The 16,778-nt window shown below is 52.4% G+C and overlaps 2 protein-coding genes across 5 annotated transcripts in view; one reads left to right on the top strand and one right to left on the bottom strand.

Moving 5' to 3' along the window:
* The window catches only part of LOC114494355 (UDP-glucuronosyltransferase 1-6-like), a 36,557-nt gene extending 21,268 nt beyond the window's left edge, over positions 1-15,289 (top strand). For 3 of the 4 annotated variants that reach the window (XM_036022685.1, XM_028509396.2, XM_036022683.1), the window contains exons 2-5: positions 12,228-12,359; positions 12,930-13,017; positions 13,327-13,546; positions 14,282-15,289. In XM_036022685.1, the coding sequence (XP_035878578.1) occupies positions 12,228-12,359; positions 12,930-13,017; positions 13,327-13,546; positions 14,282-14,579 (738 nt within the window). In that variant the 3' untranslated portion in view covers positions 14,580-15,289. Of the gene's footprint in view, positions 1-7,147; positions 8,046-12,227; positions 12,360-12,929; positions 13,018-13,326; positions 13,547-14,281 lie in introns of those variants that run through there. The other variant, XM_036022684.1, reaches the window with a different exon arrangement.
* On the bottom strand, positions 1,718-2,378 carry DNAJB3 (DnaJ heat shock protein family (Hsp40) member B3). Its single transcript, XM_028509397.2, is given in 2 exon segments — positions 1,718-1,791; positions 1,794-2,378. Coding segments are annotated over 2 exon segments (462 nt in total). The 5' UTR covers positions 2,182-2,378.
* Positions 15,290-16,778: the final 1,489 nt, after the last annotated feature.

The raw sequence follows: 16,778 nt of genomic DNA, 5'->3' as shown, positions 1-16,778 counted from the left end.
TTCTTCGTATCACATCAAGACGCCCGACACTCTGTCCCCTACTGCTCCCCCCAGTGCTCTCTTCCTGCAAATTACTCCGGGAATGTCTTCGCTGGTGTGAGTTCCTTTGCTTGGCAAACGATCTTGTTTTTTAAAAAGCTCTGTTTCATTCTGATACTTTTTATACGGTAGCTCTTTGATGTGGTTTTAATAGACTCCTTGTGCCCCTGTGGGACAGGTGTGGCTGAATCCTAGCTTCCTGCTGTGTAGTCTGCACGCTATCACACGAGGATTGGACTTGAAGGGCACCAAACTCATTCTCACGCAGGCTGCGTTGGCAGTTGGTTTAGTTCAGTTGTCTCTTTGCTCTTAACGCTTTATGCAAGCCTTCCCTTGGAGATGACCAGGGGGAGGGGCACAGTTTGTGACAGATGACCCCAAGGCAACCACACTCCAAAAGGGTTTCTCTGGGGGCACAGGCTGGCCCAACAAAAGGCTCCTCCCTCAGATGTGTGTGTGTTGCCTCACCCGATCAATATTCCAAGTGAAACCCGGCTTTCGTCATCCTGATTAGATATGAGACACAACCCACGCATGGCAACGCGATAGTTGTATGTAGCCCTTATAGAAATGCTTTTCCCGTTTCCATCAATCATGGCTGTAGAAGCGAGCTGGGTCAAGGGTAGGAGTCAGATTTGCATGAATGTAAATACTTGAATCATCACTACGATTGTTTTATTAAGTGACCTGAATATGGTCCTAATATTATCAACCAACCAGGTGATGGTGAGAAATTCACTTGGTTAGCCCACAGCCTTTGGAGGGAGCACGTTCCTGCCAACACCACTTTCGGTTCAGTGAAACTGACTTCAGACTGGGACCTGCAGACCTTTAAGAGAATAAACGTGGATTTGTTTTTAAAGCCACCAAGTCTGTAGTGACTTGTTACAGCACCCATGGGAAACTCTTACATCCACTTCACCATGTTTCTGTGCTTTTCAGAAGCCGAGGCTTAACACCCTGTTTACACAAGTTAACTCTTACTAAGTCACCGGCATGTATATGGAGCTAAAAACATCTCTAGGTTATTATTAATATAGTCCTATCTTATACCACCGTGCACTAGAAAAATGCAGTACACCGTTTCATCGCGACCATATTAACCTTAGAACCAACCGCCTGGCTGCTGCTGTGAACACTTCACCCCCCCCCCCCCCAGTGAAATTAATACCGTCTGGCTCAGGGGTGTGTTTGATAAACAGCAAAGCGTATGCTGACATTTTCAACAGACAGAGGTCCTATTCGTGTGGTCCCAACAATAAGAACAAGCAGGCATTGATTAGCACGAGCCGTTTATAAATTGTTGAGTACAGTTATTTGGAAAGTAGAGTCCACTGGGAATCTTTGCAAAAGCGCCCTGCTAGTGCTCCCGGCGAGTTTTCAGTCCCACAAGCACGGGTGTCACTCGGTGCTGATGCGGCCCTTTGCTCTTTACGATCAGGGACTCGACTTTCTGTCCTCCGTCACTTCCACCCTTTCTCGGCCATTCTCAATGATTCTCTTGGTGGTGATTTTCTTGCCATTGACGATTTTGGTGGAAGTCGACACGGACCTGAAGTTCCCCATCCCACCACAGTTGCCGCAACTCATGGAGAAGGAAGAAGAGCCCCCATTCCTCTCAACAGCAAAGGAACTAAATCCTGCATTTGACGAAGAAAAAACATCGAACCCTGGGAATTTACTGAAGGTGGAGGAAGGGGGTGCAGACCCTCTATTTCTGCTTCTCCGGGAGCTCCTCCGACCCCCCAAAATCAGCGGGTCTTTGAACAAGTCAAGCGAAAATGGGTGCCGGCCACCAAAAAACTCCCTGAAGACCTCGGCCGGGTCGCGGAAGGTGAAGACGTATTGGAACGGGTCCTGGAAGAGCCCCCCGCTGCCGCTGCCGCCGCCGCCGCCGCCGCCGCCGCCCACGTCGCCGTCCTGCACGGCCCCCTCGCCGCACTGGTCGTAGACTTCGCGCTTGTTGGCGTCGGACAGCACCTCGTACGCCTGGGCCACTTGTTTGAACCGCCTCTCGGCCTCCTCCTTGCTCTCCGGGTTCTTGTCAGGGTGCCACCTGAGCGCCAGCTTGCGGTAGGCCTTCCTGATGGCATTGGCCGAGGCCCGGCGGGGCACGCCCAGCACCTCGTAGTAGTCCACCATGTTGGACGGGCGGCCGCGGCCACGGCCCACGGGGAACAGAAACACTGAGCGGCGCTGCTAGCAGCTCCAGGGCGCGAGCCAAGTGCCCAGCCAGGGAGCCCAGGCCGCCCAGGAGGTGGGTGCTTGTGACGTTGCCCGCATCTCATTGGTCCAGGCGGGACCCCGGGAAGCCGGGCTCGGAGACACTCCCCACACCCTACGAGGCGCTCTGTGACGTACTTCCTGCCAGTGGCGAGGCCCCTCCCACCCAACGCCCCGCCCACCGCCTGGCTCCTCCCACCCAGCCCCCAGGCCTGCTGAGATCTCCAAATAGGGTACAAAAGAGAGGAATTTAACCCGTAGAGAATAATTTTATTTTCTTTTTTTATAAAGATTTTATTTATTTATTTTCAGAGAGGGAAGGGAGGGAGAAAGAGAGAGAGAAACATCAATGTGCGGTTGCCGGGGGTCATGGCCTGCAACCCAGGCATGTACCCTGGCTGGGAATCGAACCTGTGACATTTTGGTTCGCAGCCCGCACTCAATCCACTGAGCTACGCCAGCCAGGGCTGAGAATAGTTTTCTTAAAGTTGCCTTTACTTCAAGCTTCCCCTTGGCCAGAGGTACAGATGGAGTGAATGTGTCCAGCCTGGGCTGAAGGACAGTCACAGATTTTGTCTCGGACAACAGCTCTCCCAACTTTTTGGCCTCAGGACCTGTTTGCTTGTGTTTATGTGAGTTATATGTATCGATACTTGCTCTGTTGGAGAGTAAAACAATCAGAAAAATTCATTAATCGACTCACTTACAGAAAACCCATTACACGTCGTATTGTTATGGAAGAAAATGACTTTTTCAAAACAAAAAGTTTTAGTGAAGAGTGGCATTATTTTTATACTTTTTCTTCTCACTGGCTCAGCCAAAGGGAGCTGGATTCTCATATCTCCTGCATTCAGTCTGCTGTTATGTCACGTGTCCTGAGGCCCCAGGGAGACTCCCCTGCGCACTTGGGAGAGAATGAGAGTAAAAAAGTCCAATATCATAACTATGGAAATAGTTTTGACTTTGCAAAACCCCCCTGAAAAATTCTTGGGGGTTGCCCAGAGTACCCTGGCGCAAACCGATATCAAAATGATCAAAACTTGGTGGCTGCGTTTATAGTGATGCGGCTGAACTTGGGAGGTAGGGATCATTTCCACTAAAACTGTGACAATCACAATCACGATTTTATTTTTGGCATTTCTCGACATCTATTTCTCTCATTCTCTCTCTGACCCTATATTCTTTGCTTTGACAAACGGTGAGGCAATACCAATAAAGGTCACATAGTTCTAGGAGGAAAATGATTAACCAATGAAATCTCTAACATTTTATCCTAAAGGGCAGCAGATTCAGAAGGGTGTGTGTGCTGTGTCACCAGAATGCACTGCCACCTTTATATCACCTTGAGAGACGGAATATAAAGTCCTGGGCCTGGCACTTGATAAACATGTAATAAACAAGAAGAAAAAGCTGACCAGGAGTCAAGTCCTGTGTGAGCAAAGCAACATGGGAAATCACAAAGCACGTTTGTGGAAGAGCGAGAGATCCAGTGTACCGGGAGGGAAAGAGGCAGAGGGCTGGAGAGGAGGCATGTGTTTGGGCAGGTGGGCTGTGTCCCTCCCTAGTTCTGAGGGTGGGGCTGAGGAGAATCGATTTTATTTCAGGCCCTCAGAAGCTGATGTCCAAGGTTTTAGGGGCGGTGGTGGGGTGGGGCCAGGCAGGCTGATGCCAGGAGTCAGAAGTCACAGATAGTGGTTGGGGACATTGGCGGCTGAAGTCCTCGAACAGGACCATGGCAGCTGGGTCCAATAGGCGGTGATAGAATTATCTGGACTCAGTACTTCCTTGCTTGGATATGGGACCTAGAGCAAAGAGAGAGGGGAATTCACATGTATACAGAGACATTTGCTGAGTGCTTCAGGTCTAAAAACCATGGACTGACACCTGGGTATCACCAAAATGACACCAACGCTGACGCTGAAACCCTGCCTGTGAGGAGTCTAGATAGATGAACAGGCAGGCACACCGGGTAGCAGAGGCGGATACGCAAACGGGTGGAGAACACAAGGTGGAATAAAACAACACCATGGAGACTCCAGGGAGCCTACTTTGCTTCCCCTGGCAGGTCTTCGAGATTATTCATAGGGCAGTAGACTTGCTCACGCAGCTTCTTCTTTTTTTTTAAAAAAAAGATTTTATTTATTTATTTTTAGAGAGGGAAGTGGGGGAAAGAGAGAGAAACATCAATGTGCGGCTGCTGGGGGTCATGGCCTACAACCCAGGCAGGTACCCTGACTGGGAATCAAACCTGCGACACTTTGGTTCCCAGCCCGCACTCAATCCACTGAGCTATGCCAGCCAGGGCTGCAGCTTCTTTACTTTAGGAGTGTCAACAGGCAGCTCCGGTCTGGTCCCATCGAAGGAGTGAGGGGTGAGCAGAATGGGGGATCTCCTCATTACTGGCTTCGGCTTTAAAAAGAAATCACCTTCCAAGGGGTTCCAGGAACTTCCAAGGGGTTCCAGGAACTCCCTCTCGGACAACCCCACTCTGCAGTGGCCGTCCCCCCTCGCCCCCAGCAAGACGACATCTCTGCCCTGCTCTGTGTTTGGCCCCCGTGCTGCCCGCCTGGGCCCATCTCACCGGCCCTGTAACTGCCTGGTTGGGAGCCCTCCCGATGGGCACAAGCCCTTCTAACCTGGCTTTCTGGCGCCAGTCCCTAGCATAGCGCCGACACTCTGCGTAAATACTCGGTGGATGGGAGAACTAGCCGTGGATTTTGCGTGTCGGGTCTGCTCAGGTCCTAGGGTAGACGCTTTATTGGGTTACTTAGTAGTGGTTCGTGGTCGTAATTCTTGAGAGTGAGTGTGCATTGCCCACTATTCGTACTAGTAAACAGCATCCTCCAGTCATGGGTAGAGTTGGCACTGAAACCATCTAGGGGCACAGAAGCCCCCCAAAAGTTCTGAGGTGCCGATGATGCGGGAAACTCATAAAATCCTCGCAGTGCCAACTGTGTTTACAACCTTTGGCTCCATGTAATCTACAGATGCGCTCCCACGAGATTGCGACTCCAGGAGAATTATTGCCCTGGATGTCAAAACTGAAGCAATGATTTCAGAATTTCAGATAAGGGCATGCCAATGAGCCAAGACATGGCTCCCCTTTTCTCCTCACCCAGAATCTTGGTCCTGGAGAACGGAGCATGCTGGGAGCGGGGTGGAGGAGCTTCAGGGTGCACGTGTGTGTGGGCACACGTGTGCCCTCATGCACAAGCACATGCAGGGCTGGAGGTTTGTGGGGAAGGATGGTGGTACAAGGAAAGGGGGCTCTAAGTACCCGCTGCTCTAAGTGCCAGGAAGAACAGGGCCCTGTGACTATGTCCCATTAGTCACACTTAAGATGGCAGTTTCTCCATGTCCCTCCTAACAGATCCCCCAAGTAGGGGTGGCCATTGTTCATGGTCAGAATATTACACTGTCATCCTTGGATTGTCTAGAACAGCCATGGGCCCCAAAGGGAGAGCGTGGGGGCACTCAGTTCTGCCTGCCCTCCGGTTTGCCCTTGCTGCGGAAGGGGCATTTCTGTTAGGCAACTACCGCATGAGTTCCCTGCCCCTTCACCTGATCTGCCAGGGTGCCAGCTGGTGCTGGGTGAGCACGTTGCCCTGTGAGCACATTCTACTCGGTTGCAAAGTCCTGCCCTCTGCCTTCTCTCCACTTGCTTCCATTGGTCGCTGATTGGGGAGGTCATTACCTCTGAGGTCTAGTTGCTTGCAGATATCAGTTGTGACCTTATTATGGACTATCATCTGGGCACTGCTGGAGGCCAGCGGGCGTGGTGGCAGAGAGCAGGGTCTCTAGGCCCTGGCGGTCACAGCCTGGGTCTCAGCTCTGCCACGTTAGCAAATATGGGACTCTGGCAAGCCACCTTGCCTCTCTGAGCCTCAGTGCCCTCGACTGTAAAATGGGAATAACAGTACCTGCCTCGGCGGGCTAATCCTAGGGGGTCACATAAGAGGACTATAAAGTGCTTGGCGCCATACTTGGCACATGACGCATGCTCCATAAAGGCATATTATTATCTTTGTTCACCTCCACCCCTTGCTTCAACAAGGTCCTCGGAATTCCCCAAAGTGTCTTCCTTTCCCTGGCCCTTGGCCTGGTGTGATGAGTATAATTTAAGGGTTTTTTTTTTTCATGACTGATTTTAGTCTTCTATACACAGAAAGCTTCTCACCGCCTCTTGCAATGAATGCAGATCTGTCCTGCAAAAGGCCTTCCGTGCGCTCCTATTCCCCTCTCCCGTCATCCTGTACCCCATCAGCACTCGGTCTTCAGCCTTTTCAGGACCTCTGATGGGTCTGTTTATCTGTTTAAATTGTCTGTCTGTCTTCCTTGACGGAGGATGAGCTCTGGGGAGGCAAGAGACCCGCCTGTGGCGGTCTGTGCCAGAGCCTCCGGGCCCAGCGCTGCGCCGGTCTCCGCCAGTGCTTGTCGGATGAATGAGTCAAAGATACTGGGGCTGCGGAGAAGGACATTCTTAAAGGTTTCCACGGGCCAAAGCTGGGCTCGTGCTGTCTCCTTCTCGTCTTTCTACAAGGCGCAGTCGCGTTCTCTTTCATCTCTGGAAAGGAGCTGTAGTTTTCCCCACGTTGCATTTTCCCCGTAGGTAACCCTCTCTCCATCCGTGGGAACACTAATCGAATGCAGTAAAAAGTGCCAGACAGGCTTTGCCTTCTCTGTCCACTCAAGAATGTGACCTGAGTGGCTGACCCAGAATTCCAACCAGTTAAACCTCCTTCCTGTCGCCCTTCTTATTTCTAGAAGGTAGCTTTTTGGCTGCCTTTAGCTGACTAATAGCTGTAGTCATTGACACTGTCAAACATTAACTCGGTGTATGGATCGGTTCTTGGAAAATGTAAGTGGCAGAGGACAAAACCCTGGCAGATGGGACTCTGGGTGGCAGAGGCAGAGGCACTGTGATGGCAGGGGCCCAGGGTCCAGGTCCCTTTGTCCTGGGCCTGCTGCTGTGTGCACTCGGCCCGGCCGGGTCCCGGGGAGGGAGGTTGCTGCTGGTCCCCATCGACGGTAGCCACTGGCTGAGCTTGCGCACGTTCACCCAGCATCTGCAGCAGAGGGGACATGACATAGTGGTCTTAGCGCCCGAGGCCTCCATGTACATCACGGAAGGAGCATTTTACACCTTGAAGAGGTACCCCGTGCCGTTCCGGAGGGAGGACCTGGAAGCGTCTTTTACCAGCCTTGGGCATAACGTGTTCGAGAAGCGGTCTTTCTTGCAGCGGGTGGTCAAAACATACAAGAAGATGAAGAAGGACTCGGCTCTGCTTCTGTCCGCGTGCTCCCACTTACTGCACAACAAGGAGCTGATGGCCTCCCTGGCTGCAGGCGGCTTCGACGCTCTGTTGACAGACCCTATCCTCCCCTGCGGCCCCATCGTGGCCCGGTACCTGGCTCTGCCCGCGGTGTTCTTCTCGAACACACTGCCCTGCAGCCTGGACTCTCAGGGCACCCAGTGCCCCAGCCCGCCGTCCTATGTGCCCAGGGTTCTGTCGTCCAACACGGACCGCATGACCTTCCCGCAGCGGGTGAAGAACATGCTCATCGCCTTGTCGGAGAGCTTTCTGTGCAGCGTGGTGTATTCCCCGTACGGGCCACTTGCCTCAGAAGTCCTTCGGAAAGACGTGACTGTCCAGGACCTTATGAGCTCTGCCTCGGTGTGGCTGCTCAGAAGCGACTTCGTGATGAATTATGCCAGGCCCGTCATGCCCAACATTGTGTTCATTGGCGGGATCAACTGCGCCCACCAAAAACCACTGTCCCAGGTTCGTCGCGGGAGGGGGAACTCCACAGGCCTGAACCGGGGGGAGGTGAACTTGCACGGAAATACCCTGAGTGAGCACGCCCAGTGTCAAACGCCCCTCTGATGGCACCTCCTCTCTTGCAAGTTTGCTAGGTCGAGTTGTCACTTGTATCTGTCTTTGGGGTCATCTTCTGGGTTGTTGCTTTGGCTTGGAGGCTCCAGGAAGGCCTAGTTTGGGCACTTCACTCCGTGGGCTTCAGCGGACGGTCATCCGTTAGAGGCAGTAAGGGTTCAAGGGCATCTGTGCGGAGCAGTGGGTGCAGGGGGTTTTCAGAGAACAACAGTGCTCAGATGCGCCTTGCCTGTGGTTGATTGGGTCAGGCACTCGAGATTCAACGTTGCTGAAATAAGGTTTTGACATCTGTGGATCCCTGGAGGGAAAGTTGACTTTATGTTTCTTTGTTCGGTGCAAGCTTAAATGTGAGAATGTCATTGTATCATAAATTGTACCTGACAGTAAGCCTCTTTGTCTTATTTAATGCTTTAATTTGAAATTCCCCCTTTTTGGGTGGAATATTAATATCACCATCCCTGCATTATTCTTATTTACATTTCCCTAGTACCTCTTTAGTTCTCCTTTGTCTCCAAGCTTTCTTCTTCTTAAACACACACACACACACACACAGCTGATATTTTTTAATTGGCCATACAGGTTCCTTTAATGGGTGAATTTTGCCTCTTTGCACTTAATTTAACAATGAACAGAGTTGATTGTAATCCTTCCACTTGACTTCTTTTTATTTTACTTCATTATTTCCCCCTTCGTGATTTTTGCTGGTGTGTCAAGTTGCTATTTATTTACCTTTTCCCCCCGTTGTTGGGTAAAGAATGTGGCTTGTTGACTGATGGTTGGTGGCGCCAATTCGATGGCAACAGGAGCCCCCAAGGGGGGGCGTGGTGACGAGGGAAATGTTATTCAGCGCAAACAGCTCCGTTGTGATACAGTGAGGTCTGTGGAGAAGCTCACTAGGGTTGTGGCCCAATTATGAAAGGGCAGGGCTGCGAGAAGGACCTCGGGGAAGGCCCCTGTCCAGCCAGACAGCTCTCCTCTGCTCCGCTGTGCCCTGCCCTGCTCTGGTGAAAAGTCTTCCGGAGAAAGGCAGCTTAGGTTTTCAGTCTTTGGTGGAAAGGAAAAGTGCCCTCCCAGAGCTGGGGGGCAGCTCACTTATAGAGAGAAAAATCCTTGCCCCTGATCCCTGATAGGTTCATCCTCATGCAAATGAGGAATCCAAATCCATGCAGTTTGAATGGTCCAAAAAGCACTGTCCTGACTGATTAGAATGGAGCCCCCCTGATTGGTTGGTGATGAGGGAGATGGGGAGGGAGAGGGAATATAGCTAAGCAGCTCCAATGGGATGGCGAAGCCTCGGTCTTGTTGGTTGAAATGGGATTCCAGCAGCTCCTTCATAAGGCTGGGGGGGCAGGCAGCTTCATGCAAGCTTCTTCCTGAAGCAAGGTTTGCATGAGAGGCCCCTGCTGCTCCTGCATCAGTAGCAGCTGCTGGGCTCTTTGTCAATTCGAGCCCAGTTAGCCGCCAGGGCTTCTCCTCGGGAACTATATTCTTTCTTGGGGTCACCGCACTCTGTACTTTCATTCCTTTACTGGAGATTACCTTATTCCCAGTGCCCTTGGTTAAAGTCCTAAACCTCAAGATTAAAGATAAAATCTGTATTTGATCGAGAGAGCCTGTAGAGAACGCAAAGCCTGGCCTTGCACATACCTGGGGGGCCTGGAAGACAAAAGGTGGCAGAACAGCACTGAGAGCAGAGGAAGGGGACCCGAGAATCCAGGATGTCATCTCCCTCTCAGGGCGAGGGACCGTCTCTGTGGACACGTAGAGAGAGATGCCGCGGGGGAATCCATCCACATACGGCGGGTGCAGGGAAAGTGGCCACACAGAAGATCAGGGAGGACAGAGACTTGACGAGGGCCAGGAGGCGGCGGGCTGGTGACCGGGGACGCCCACAGTGTGTGTAGGTGACGCTCCATGTGTAATGATCAGGCGGCGTGCTGCCAACATGCTACGTGCTTGATAAGCGTTCTTGCAAAACTCAAGACATTTGGGAGGGGAAAATGTAATAAGAGCCTGGGACTAAAATGAACTAAACTCCCAGCGAAAGTCAGGAACTGTCTCAGAGGCCTCCGGGGAGCGGGCGAGTGCTTTAACTTCTGCAGGAGCCTCATTGCTCTGGAAGGTGGTAAGGGGTGGGGGAACTGAGGGTTCTTTTCAGCCGATAAACACGTCACCCCACTTTTTGGCTGTCCCGGAGTCTGTGAAGTTGCAGCGAGGTGGACCGGAGGTTTTGCCCAGTAGGGGGCGGGACACCGTACTGGTATTGACTCCCGTGGAGCCGGGCCAGGGCAGGCCTGCCCGGGACAACGCCATCTGCGTAGGCTGCCTTTGGCAGCTGTAGGGGAAGTGCGTGCCATTTGAGCTTTAGCCAAGTGCTGACATTTAATCTTGGGTGTTTCTGGCCTGTGGGTTCCGTTTGTGTTTTCGTACCCTGCCGGCTGCCAAGTGGGCGTGGGAGGGTTTGCGAGCAAGGGGACTTTGATTCGTCCCTTTCTAGACGAGGTTGAATGTGAGGGCAGTTTCGCTCAGGGGGGAGGGAATGCTTGCTTGGAGCTGAGCCGTCCCTCCCCAGGAATGAGGGCCGGACTGCCGACCTTAAGGAGCGGGGACCTCAGGAAGAGCAGCTGTAGGATGTCCTTGCCACAAATCCAAAATACAGCGTGATGGGGAGGGGATGGTGCTGGCTTCCTGGGCCTCTCAGACGAGCCTGGTGGGAAGGGCCGAGACACAGCCGCCGGGGGCCAGAGGGCTGGGAGAAAGTCTGGGGCTGGGGGGGTGCCAGACAGTGGGGCCCCCTCCGAGGAGGCTGGCCAGCGTTCTTACTCGTCACGCTCTGAATCCAACCTGGCAGAGTCTGAAAACCGTGTGTGCTGAGCCCTGCCGGAAGTCTGCTAGGTCTCACGTCCGGGTGACCAACCTCCGAGTCTGCTCAGGACTGTTTGGGCATTAACACCTGCAGTCCCCGTGCTCCTGGAAACTCTCCGTTCTGGGCAAACCCAGCCTCGTCGCGGAATCTCACTAATGCCCTTGGCCTTCTTTGGAGACTCTGGGGGAGGTGGTTAGGTCTTCAGTAACCTGCAGTTGGGGGAAATTGCCTTATTTCTTGCTCTGTTTCCTGTAAGTGAATTACCACTGTGTGTGTGTGCCCTTGCACATATATGTGTGCAGGTATGCACCTATGTGTGTGTGTGTGTGTGTATGTTTCCTGAAAACTGGAGTTGGCTTTGAAGGCTGTGTGCAGACAGTGCGAGCTAAGATCATCGCCGAGGGTTGAATCCAGGGGCTTCCGCACCGTCTTCCGGGAGACACGGCCGGCTTTCTCACCTCCAGGGCCTGATCCTTAACGCTCTGTAGCCCGGTGCTTTGCCTCTGCTCACTCTTTCCGCAGGAAAGGAATACTGCAGACACCTTGACAAGGGATGCACACCTTTACTGTAGCCTTCCTTAGGGGGGACGGGCAGGAGTTTTAGAGTCTACAGGAGGCGTTCTGAAACCCTCTCTGCCCAGCTTTCCTCTCCACCCCCCCTCCCCTGTGATTCCGTCCCAGCTAAAGGCCCTCTCCACTTCCTCTGAGGCCCACTTAGCTCACCTCTCCCCCTCCCTCCCCACGGCCTTCTGCTTCTCACCCCAGGAGAGAGCTCCGCACTGAGCCTGCAAGCAGGAAGCCTTTCTCCTGTGACGGGGAGCGAGGCAGGCGGAAGTGCTGTAACACACGCTGATGCGTTGTGTCTCTATCACACACGCACGTGCACGCACACCCCTTACACCACACTGTGTTTGTTAAATCCTCACCTGAGGATATGTTTTCATTGATGAGAGAGAGGGAGAGAAGCATCCATAAGAGAGAAACATTGATCAGTTGTCTCCCACATGCACCCCAACTGGGGATCGAACCCGCCACCTAAGGATGTGCCCCTGCTGGGAATCAAACCTTTTGGTGTACAGGACGACGCACCAACCAACAGAGCCACCCGGCCCAGGGCTAAGTCACATTCTTTGGAGAAAGACATCTGTGTCGGTCACCCGAGGAATATGAGAAGAATTAACCAGAAATTTCTCTTCCACCTCTAGGAATTCGAAGCCTACGTTAATGCCTCCGGCGAGCATGGCATTGTGGTTTTCTCCCTGGGCTCGATGATCTCAGAGATCCCAGAGAAGAGAGCTATGGAGATCGCCGACGCTTTGGGCAAGATACCTCAGACGGTAAGGAGACGCTGTAGTTCCTATGGTCCCACGAGTGGCAACCCCACATTTTCACCTACGGATTGGTTCTGTTAGTTGGACCTTAGACTCCGGTTCCCTGCCTCTTCTCAGTCGTTAATCCCAAGGTCTTCCTTCTACAACTCTGCCCTCAGCTGCTCTGTGCAACCGGGCCCACATCGCCCAAATGGCTCACCTTCTCTAAGAGTCTCGGGCGTCTGGGAAGAACTGAATTTAAACGTAAAATAAATAAGATATAGCCTCTTTGTATGAGGTAGAGATGTTTCCCCAGAAAGCTGTTGGTTAGCACAATGAAGGGTATACAATTCTAGTTCTACATTCACTCATTGTATTAAGTGGACATCCCCCCGAAGTTCAGAAAAGTGCAAAAATCATCAATGTCTATAGCTTGGTAAACTTTTACAGATTCACAAAATGTTTCCAGCCCCCAGAGCCTTCTTAGTCACTATCCCCCACAGGGCATGTTCATTCAGAAGACTCCGGTTGCTAGCCCCTATAGAAGATGGAAAAAAAATCACATCATGTTCTTTAAACTCCCCTCTCCCCCGCCAGGTCCTGTGGCGGTACACCGGAACCCGGCCGCCCAACCTTGCCAAGAACACAATCCTGGTCAAGTGGCTGCCCCAGAATGACCTGCTTGGTACGTGGAGGGGATTCGATGTGTGGGTCCAGCCAAGGTCGGATGAAGAAAGGGGCTTAGGCACGGCCGTTCGGAAGGGTTGTCTAGCTGGAAAATGTTATGGCCGACATATCCCACTTTGCTTTTTACCTGGGGGTGGGGCGGGGGTGGGCAGGGGCGGGGCATCCCCACCGCATTCTTTTCTGCAAACGTCTGCAAGACCCACGCAAGGACGGCGCTGAGTGCTGAGAGCCCTTTCAGAACCTAGGCGACGCCAGCATGTGACGCCTGGCGACCTGACCACCACGTCCCCCCACTGTTGCCTCCCAGGCCACCCGAAGACCCGCGCCTTTATCACGCATTCTGGCTCCCACGGCATCTACGAAGGAATATGCAACGGGGTCCCCATGGTCATGCTGCCCTTGTTCGGGGACCAGATGGACAATGCGAAGCGCATGGAGACCCGGGGCGCAGGCGTGAGCTTGAACGTCCTGGAAATGACCTCCGAGGATTTAGCCAATGCCCTCAAAACCGTCATCAATGACAAAAGGTGAGACGGAGCGTGGAGAGGAATGCAACTTGTGTTCTGCCCGCTGCACTCACAGTAAACACTCAAACTGAAACATTAAAATCTGTTTGTAAGGACACTAAGTACTGGGACATCTAAGCCATCCGGGATTTGGATGCTCTGGTGCAGCCGGCAGCACTGTGCCGAATGAACACCAGTTCATTCGCTTTGATGGGCCGCATAGACATGGCCTCCTGCAAAATTTAGATCAATTAAATAGATTGTCTCGGAGACGGACTTAAATATGGCTTTTACTTTTGACTAGATTGACTGTTTACAAATTCGAATGAGCAATTGTCCATAATTCCTAATGTGACCTTTTTAAAATTTCTTTATGTACCTATAAAGTATAATTCAGTTTCCTACAAAGATATTACTAAAAAGAAAAGAAGCAAGAATTTTTCAAATAATTGAAAATAATAATTTTGGCTTCGTTTTCTCTCTTGCCTTCTTTCTCTCTTGCCTTCTTCCTTCCCCTCCTTTCTTCCTTCCTTCCTCCCTCCCTCCCTCCCTCCCTGGAGATGAAGAACATTGTGTGTGTGCACTGCATGTGTTTTTTGCTACTTATAACAGACACATTTCTCTACCGAGTGGAAGAATCCGGTAGTGTGTCTCACTGGAAGCAAGCGTGCAGGCACAAAGGGAGGGGAGCTAGCTGCCTGCCCCCGCCCCCCCACTCCGAGTTCCCAGCACTCACGTAACTGTCTTTGTGTGCAGCTACAAGGAAAACATCATGCGCCTCTCCAGCCTTCACAAGGACCGCCCCATCGAGCCGCTGGACCTGGCCGTGTTCTGGGTGGAGTTCGTGATGCGGCACAAGGGAGCGCCGCACCTGCGCCCCGCGGCCCACGACCTCACCTGGTACCAGTACCATTCTTTGGACGTGATTGGCTTCCTCTTGGCCATTGTGCTGGGGGTGGTCTTCATCGTCTACAAAAGTTGTGCCTTTGCCTGCAGCAAATGTTTCGGGAAAAAACGGCGGTCTAAGAAACCCCAGAAGTCCAAGGCGCACTGAGGAGCAGGGGGGGAAACGAAGGGGCCGAATCTGCGGAGTCCGTGTTAAATTCATGTCATGCCCATTGAAGGAGTACTTTGCTGCATTCCGTTAGACACCCCAGGGTGTTTTTTTTTTAAGTAAAAATAATTTAATTGGTAGTCACACCTGTAGGTAGAAATATTTGAAAATGTTTTCTGCGCCCCCTCCCCCCCTGCGCCAGTACCTTTAATTGGACCACACTCGCTACCTCTCAGACGATTGGCCGAGAGGGGTGGGCGGGGCCTCCTTAGCTCCGCCCTACTTCTCTCCCTCATGAGGGGGCCAGTTTGGGAGCCCAGCCTGCCTCCTCGCCGCCGGTGACGGTTCTGACACCATCTGCCTGGAAACACTGTTGTAATCAATTCCTTCGGTAGGGATGGCAGCTCCCGATTTATTTCCACGCGTCACAGATGTCACTCTGTGCACGTCATGAAGGCAACGTGCGTTCCTTTCACGCCTGGTGCCTTGTACTTGAATGAATGGTGACATAGCATCCTTTGAGAGCAGTGTATGATTTCTATCTTTGGGGGGAAAGACTGAGTGCCAAAGGGGGGGGCAGCGTGTTTGAGAGGGCACTCACTGCTTGTGCCAAACGCATCTGACTTTGATAAAAGCCCAAAGTGTATTTTTTTCTCTGGTGTACATTTCCCACAACTAAAAACAGATCAATAAATTTGTATGTCGTATTTCCTGGGTGCTCTTGTCTTCATTGGTGCGTGGCCTTTATTTGTTGCGAAGCTGCATGTGCTAATTACAAAAGTCATGCGTCGTTATGGCAGAAATTTGGAAAAATACAGACTCTTCCGCACACACCCACGGGAAAATCAAAACCGTCTGCAGTCACGTCCCTCAGAAATAATCACGGCGACCGTTGGGCAAACGCACAGAAAAGGCTGCAGCCGTGTGAAATATTCCCAGTTTGTCTCACACCCTTTCTTTGCTTCATTCTAGGGCGAGCGTTCTTTGTATAAACATTTGTTTTTAGTGACCAAGGACTATTCTCTGGTGTGGGTTTAGCCACAACTTCTGGGTGGATCCACTTTTATTTTCTTTTATTAAAAAAAAAAAAAGCGAAGTCTTTGCACCTATGCCTGACTGTTTCCGTGGAAAGAGCTTTATAACAAACCAACAGCTGTCTCAGTCTGGGTTCCTTTGAGGTGAGGATTCAAGGGCGAGAGGCTTGTTTGGGAATTGAAGGAAACCCTGAAAAGGGCGTGGGGACGGAGATGGGGGGTGATGGCCGCCAAGAAGCTGTGGGCGACAGAGCTGAACCCCCCTAGTAGATACCAGGCGCCGGTGCAGAAAACCCACCAGCCTTCTCCCACCAAGAAGCAAGGCCCTTGGGTTGCTGACTGAGCCCTCGCCTTGCCAGTAATTGGCTGGTCCCAAGTGGTATGAATTTCCTGCACTCCCAGTCAGCACGGGGGCCCTGGGAGCCGGAGAGCCCCTGGGCAGAGCGAGGCAGGCGTGGTGCTGGGGGTGGGCTCCTGCACTAAGGAGAGAAGGTCATGGGACATCTGGGCGGGGCACTGCCGCATCTCATTGCAAGTGGTTTGAACCGTGCCCAAACTGCATCCCGAGATGGTGCCAGAAAGCCCGGTTCCCTGCCCTCTGCAGCAGAAAGCAGTATCTTGGGGGGAAAAAGCATCAGTGTGTTTGAAGAAACGTGGGATCCTGTTTTAAATTTGCTTTTATTTTACCATTAGCCTGAAGAGCTGAATTTTTACAAGCATGTGAGCCTCTCCTATTGGTTTTCCCGTTCCTTATCCCACGGGAGCATTCCCCGGAGGATTCGTTAAGAGTGCTCACGCCCCAGTGAAGAGATCCTCTGCCCTGTGCTGGAAGCATGTTTTCTCCGCGTGTTCTTTGCCTTTAATTTTGTTCACACCTCTGCTAGGTGTCTTGTGTTACCTGCAGACATTTAAACACACGCGCTCCAGGGCGGAGCTGGATGGCACTCGACAGGCAGGACCGCCTGGACCCCAGCCCCACCTGCTCCTTCCCCCAGCCGCTTTGGGACTCGAGCTGTTCACACAGTTCCTTCCCCACGCCTGGGGGCCCCGTGGCGACTCCTGGACTATGTCCACCCTCCTTCCAGGCCCGTGCGACCCACCCAGCGACTGTCTCCCGGGCTCCTGCCCACACTCCCTGCCACCTGCGTCTTGTCTCCGGGGCCCT

The sequence above is a fragment of the Phyllostomus discolor genome, chromosome 4 (assembly GCF_004126475.2).
Source record: "Phyllostomus discolor isolate MPI-MPIP mPhyDis1 chromosome 4, mPhyDis1.pri.v3, whole genome shotgun sequence".
Lineage (NCBI taxonomy): Eukaryota > Metazoa > Chordata > Mammalia > Chiroptera > Phyllostomidae > Phyllostomus > Phyllostomus discolor.
This window is presented reverse-complemented; position numbering and strand designations above follow the sequence as displayed.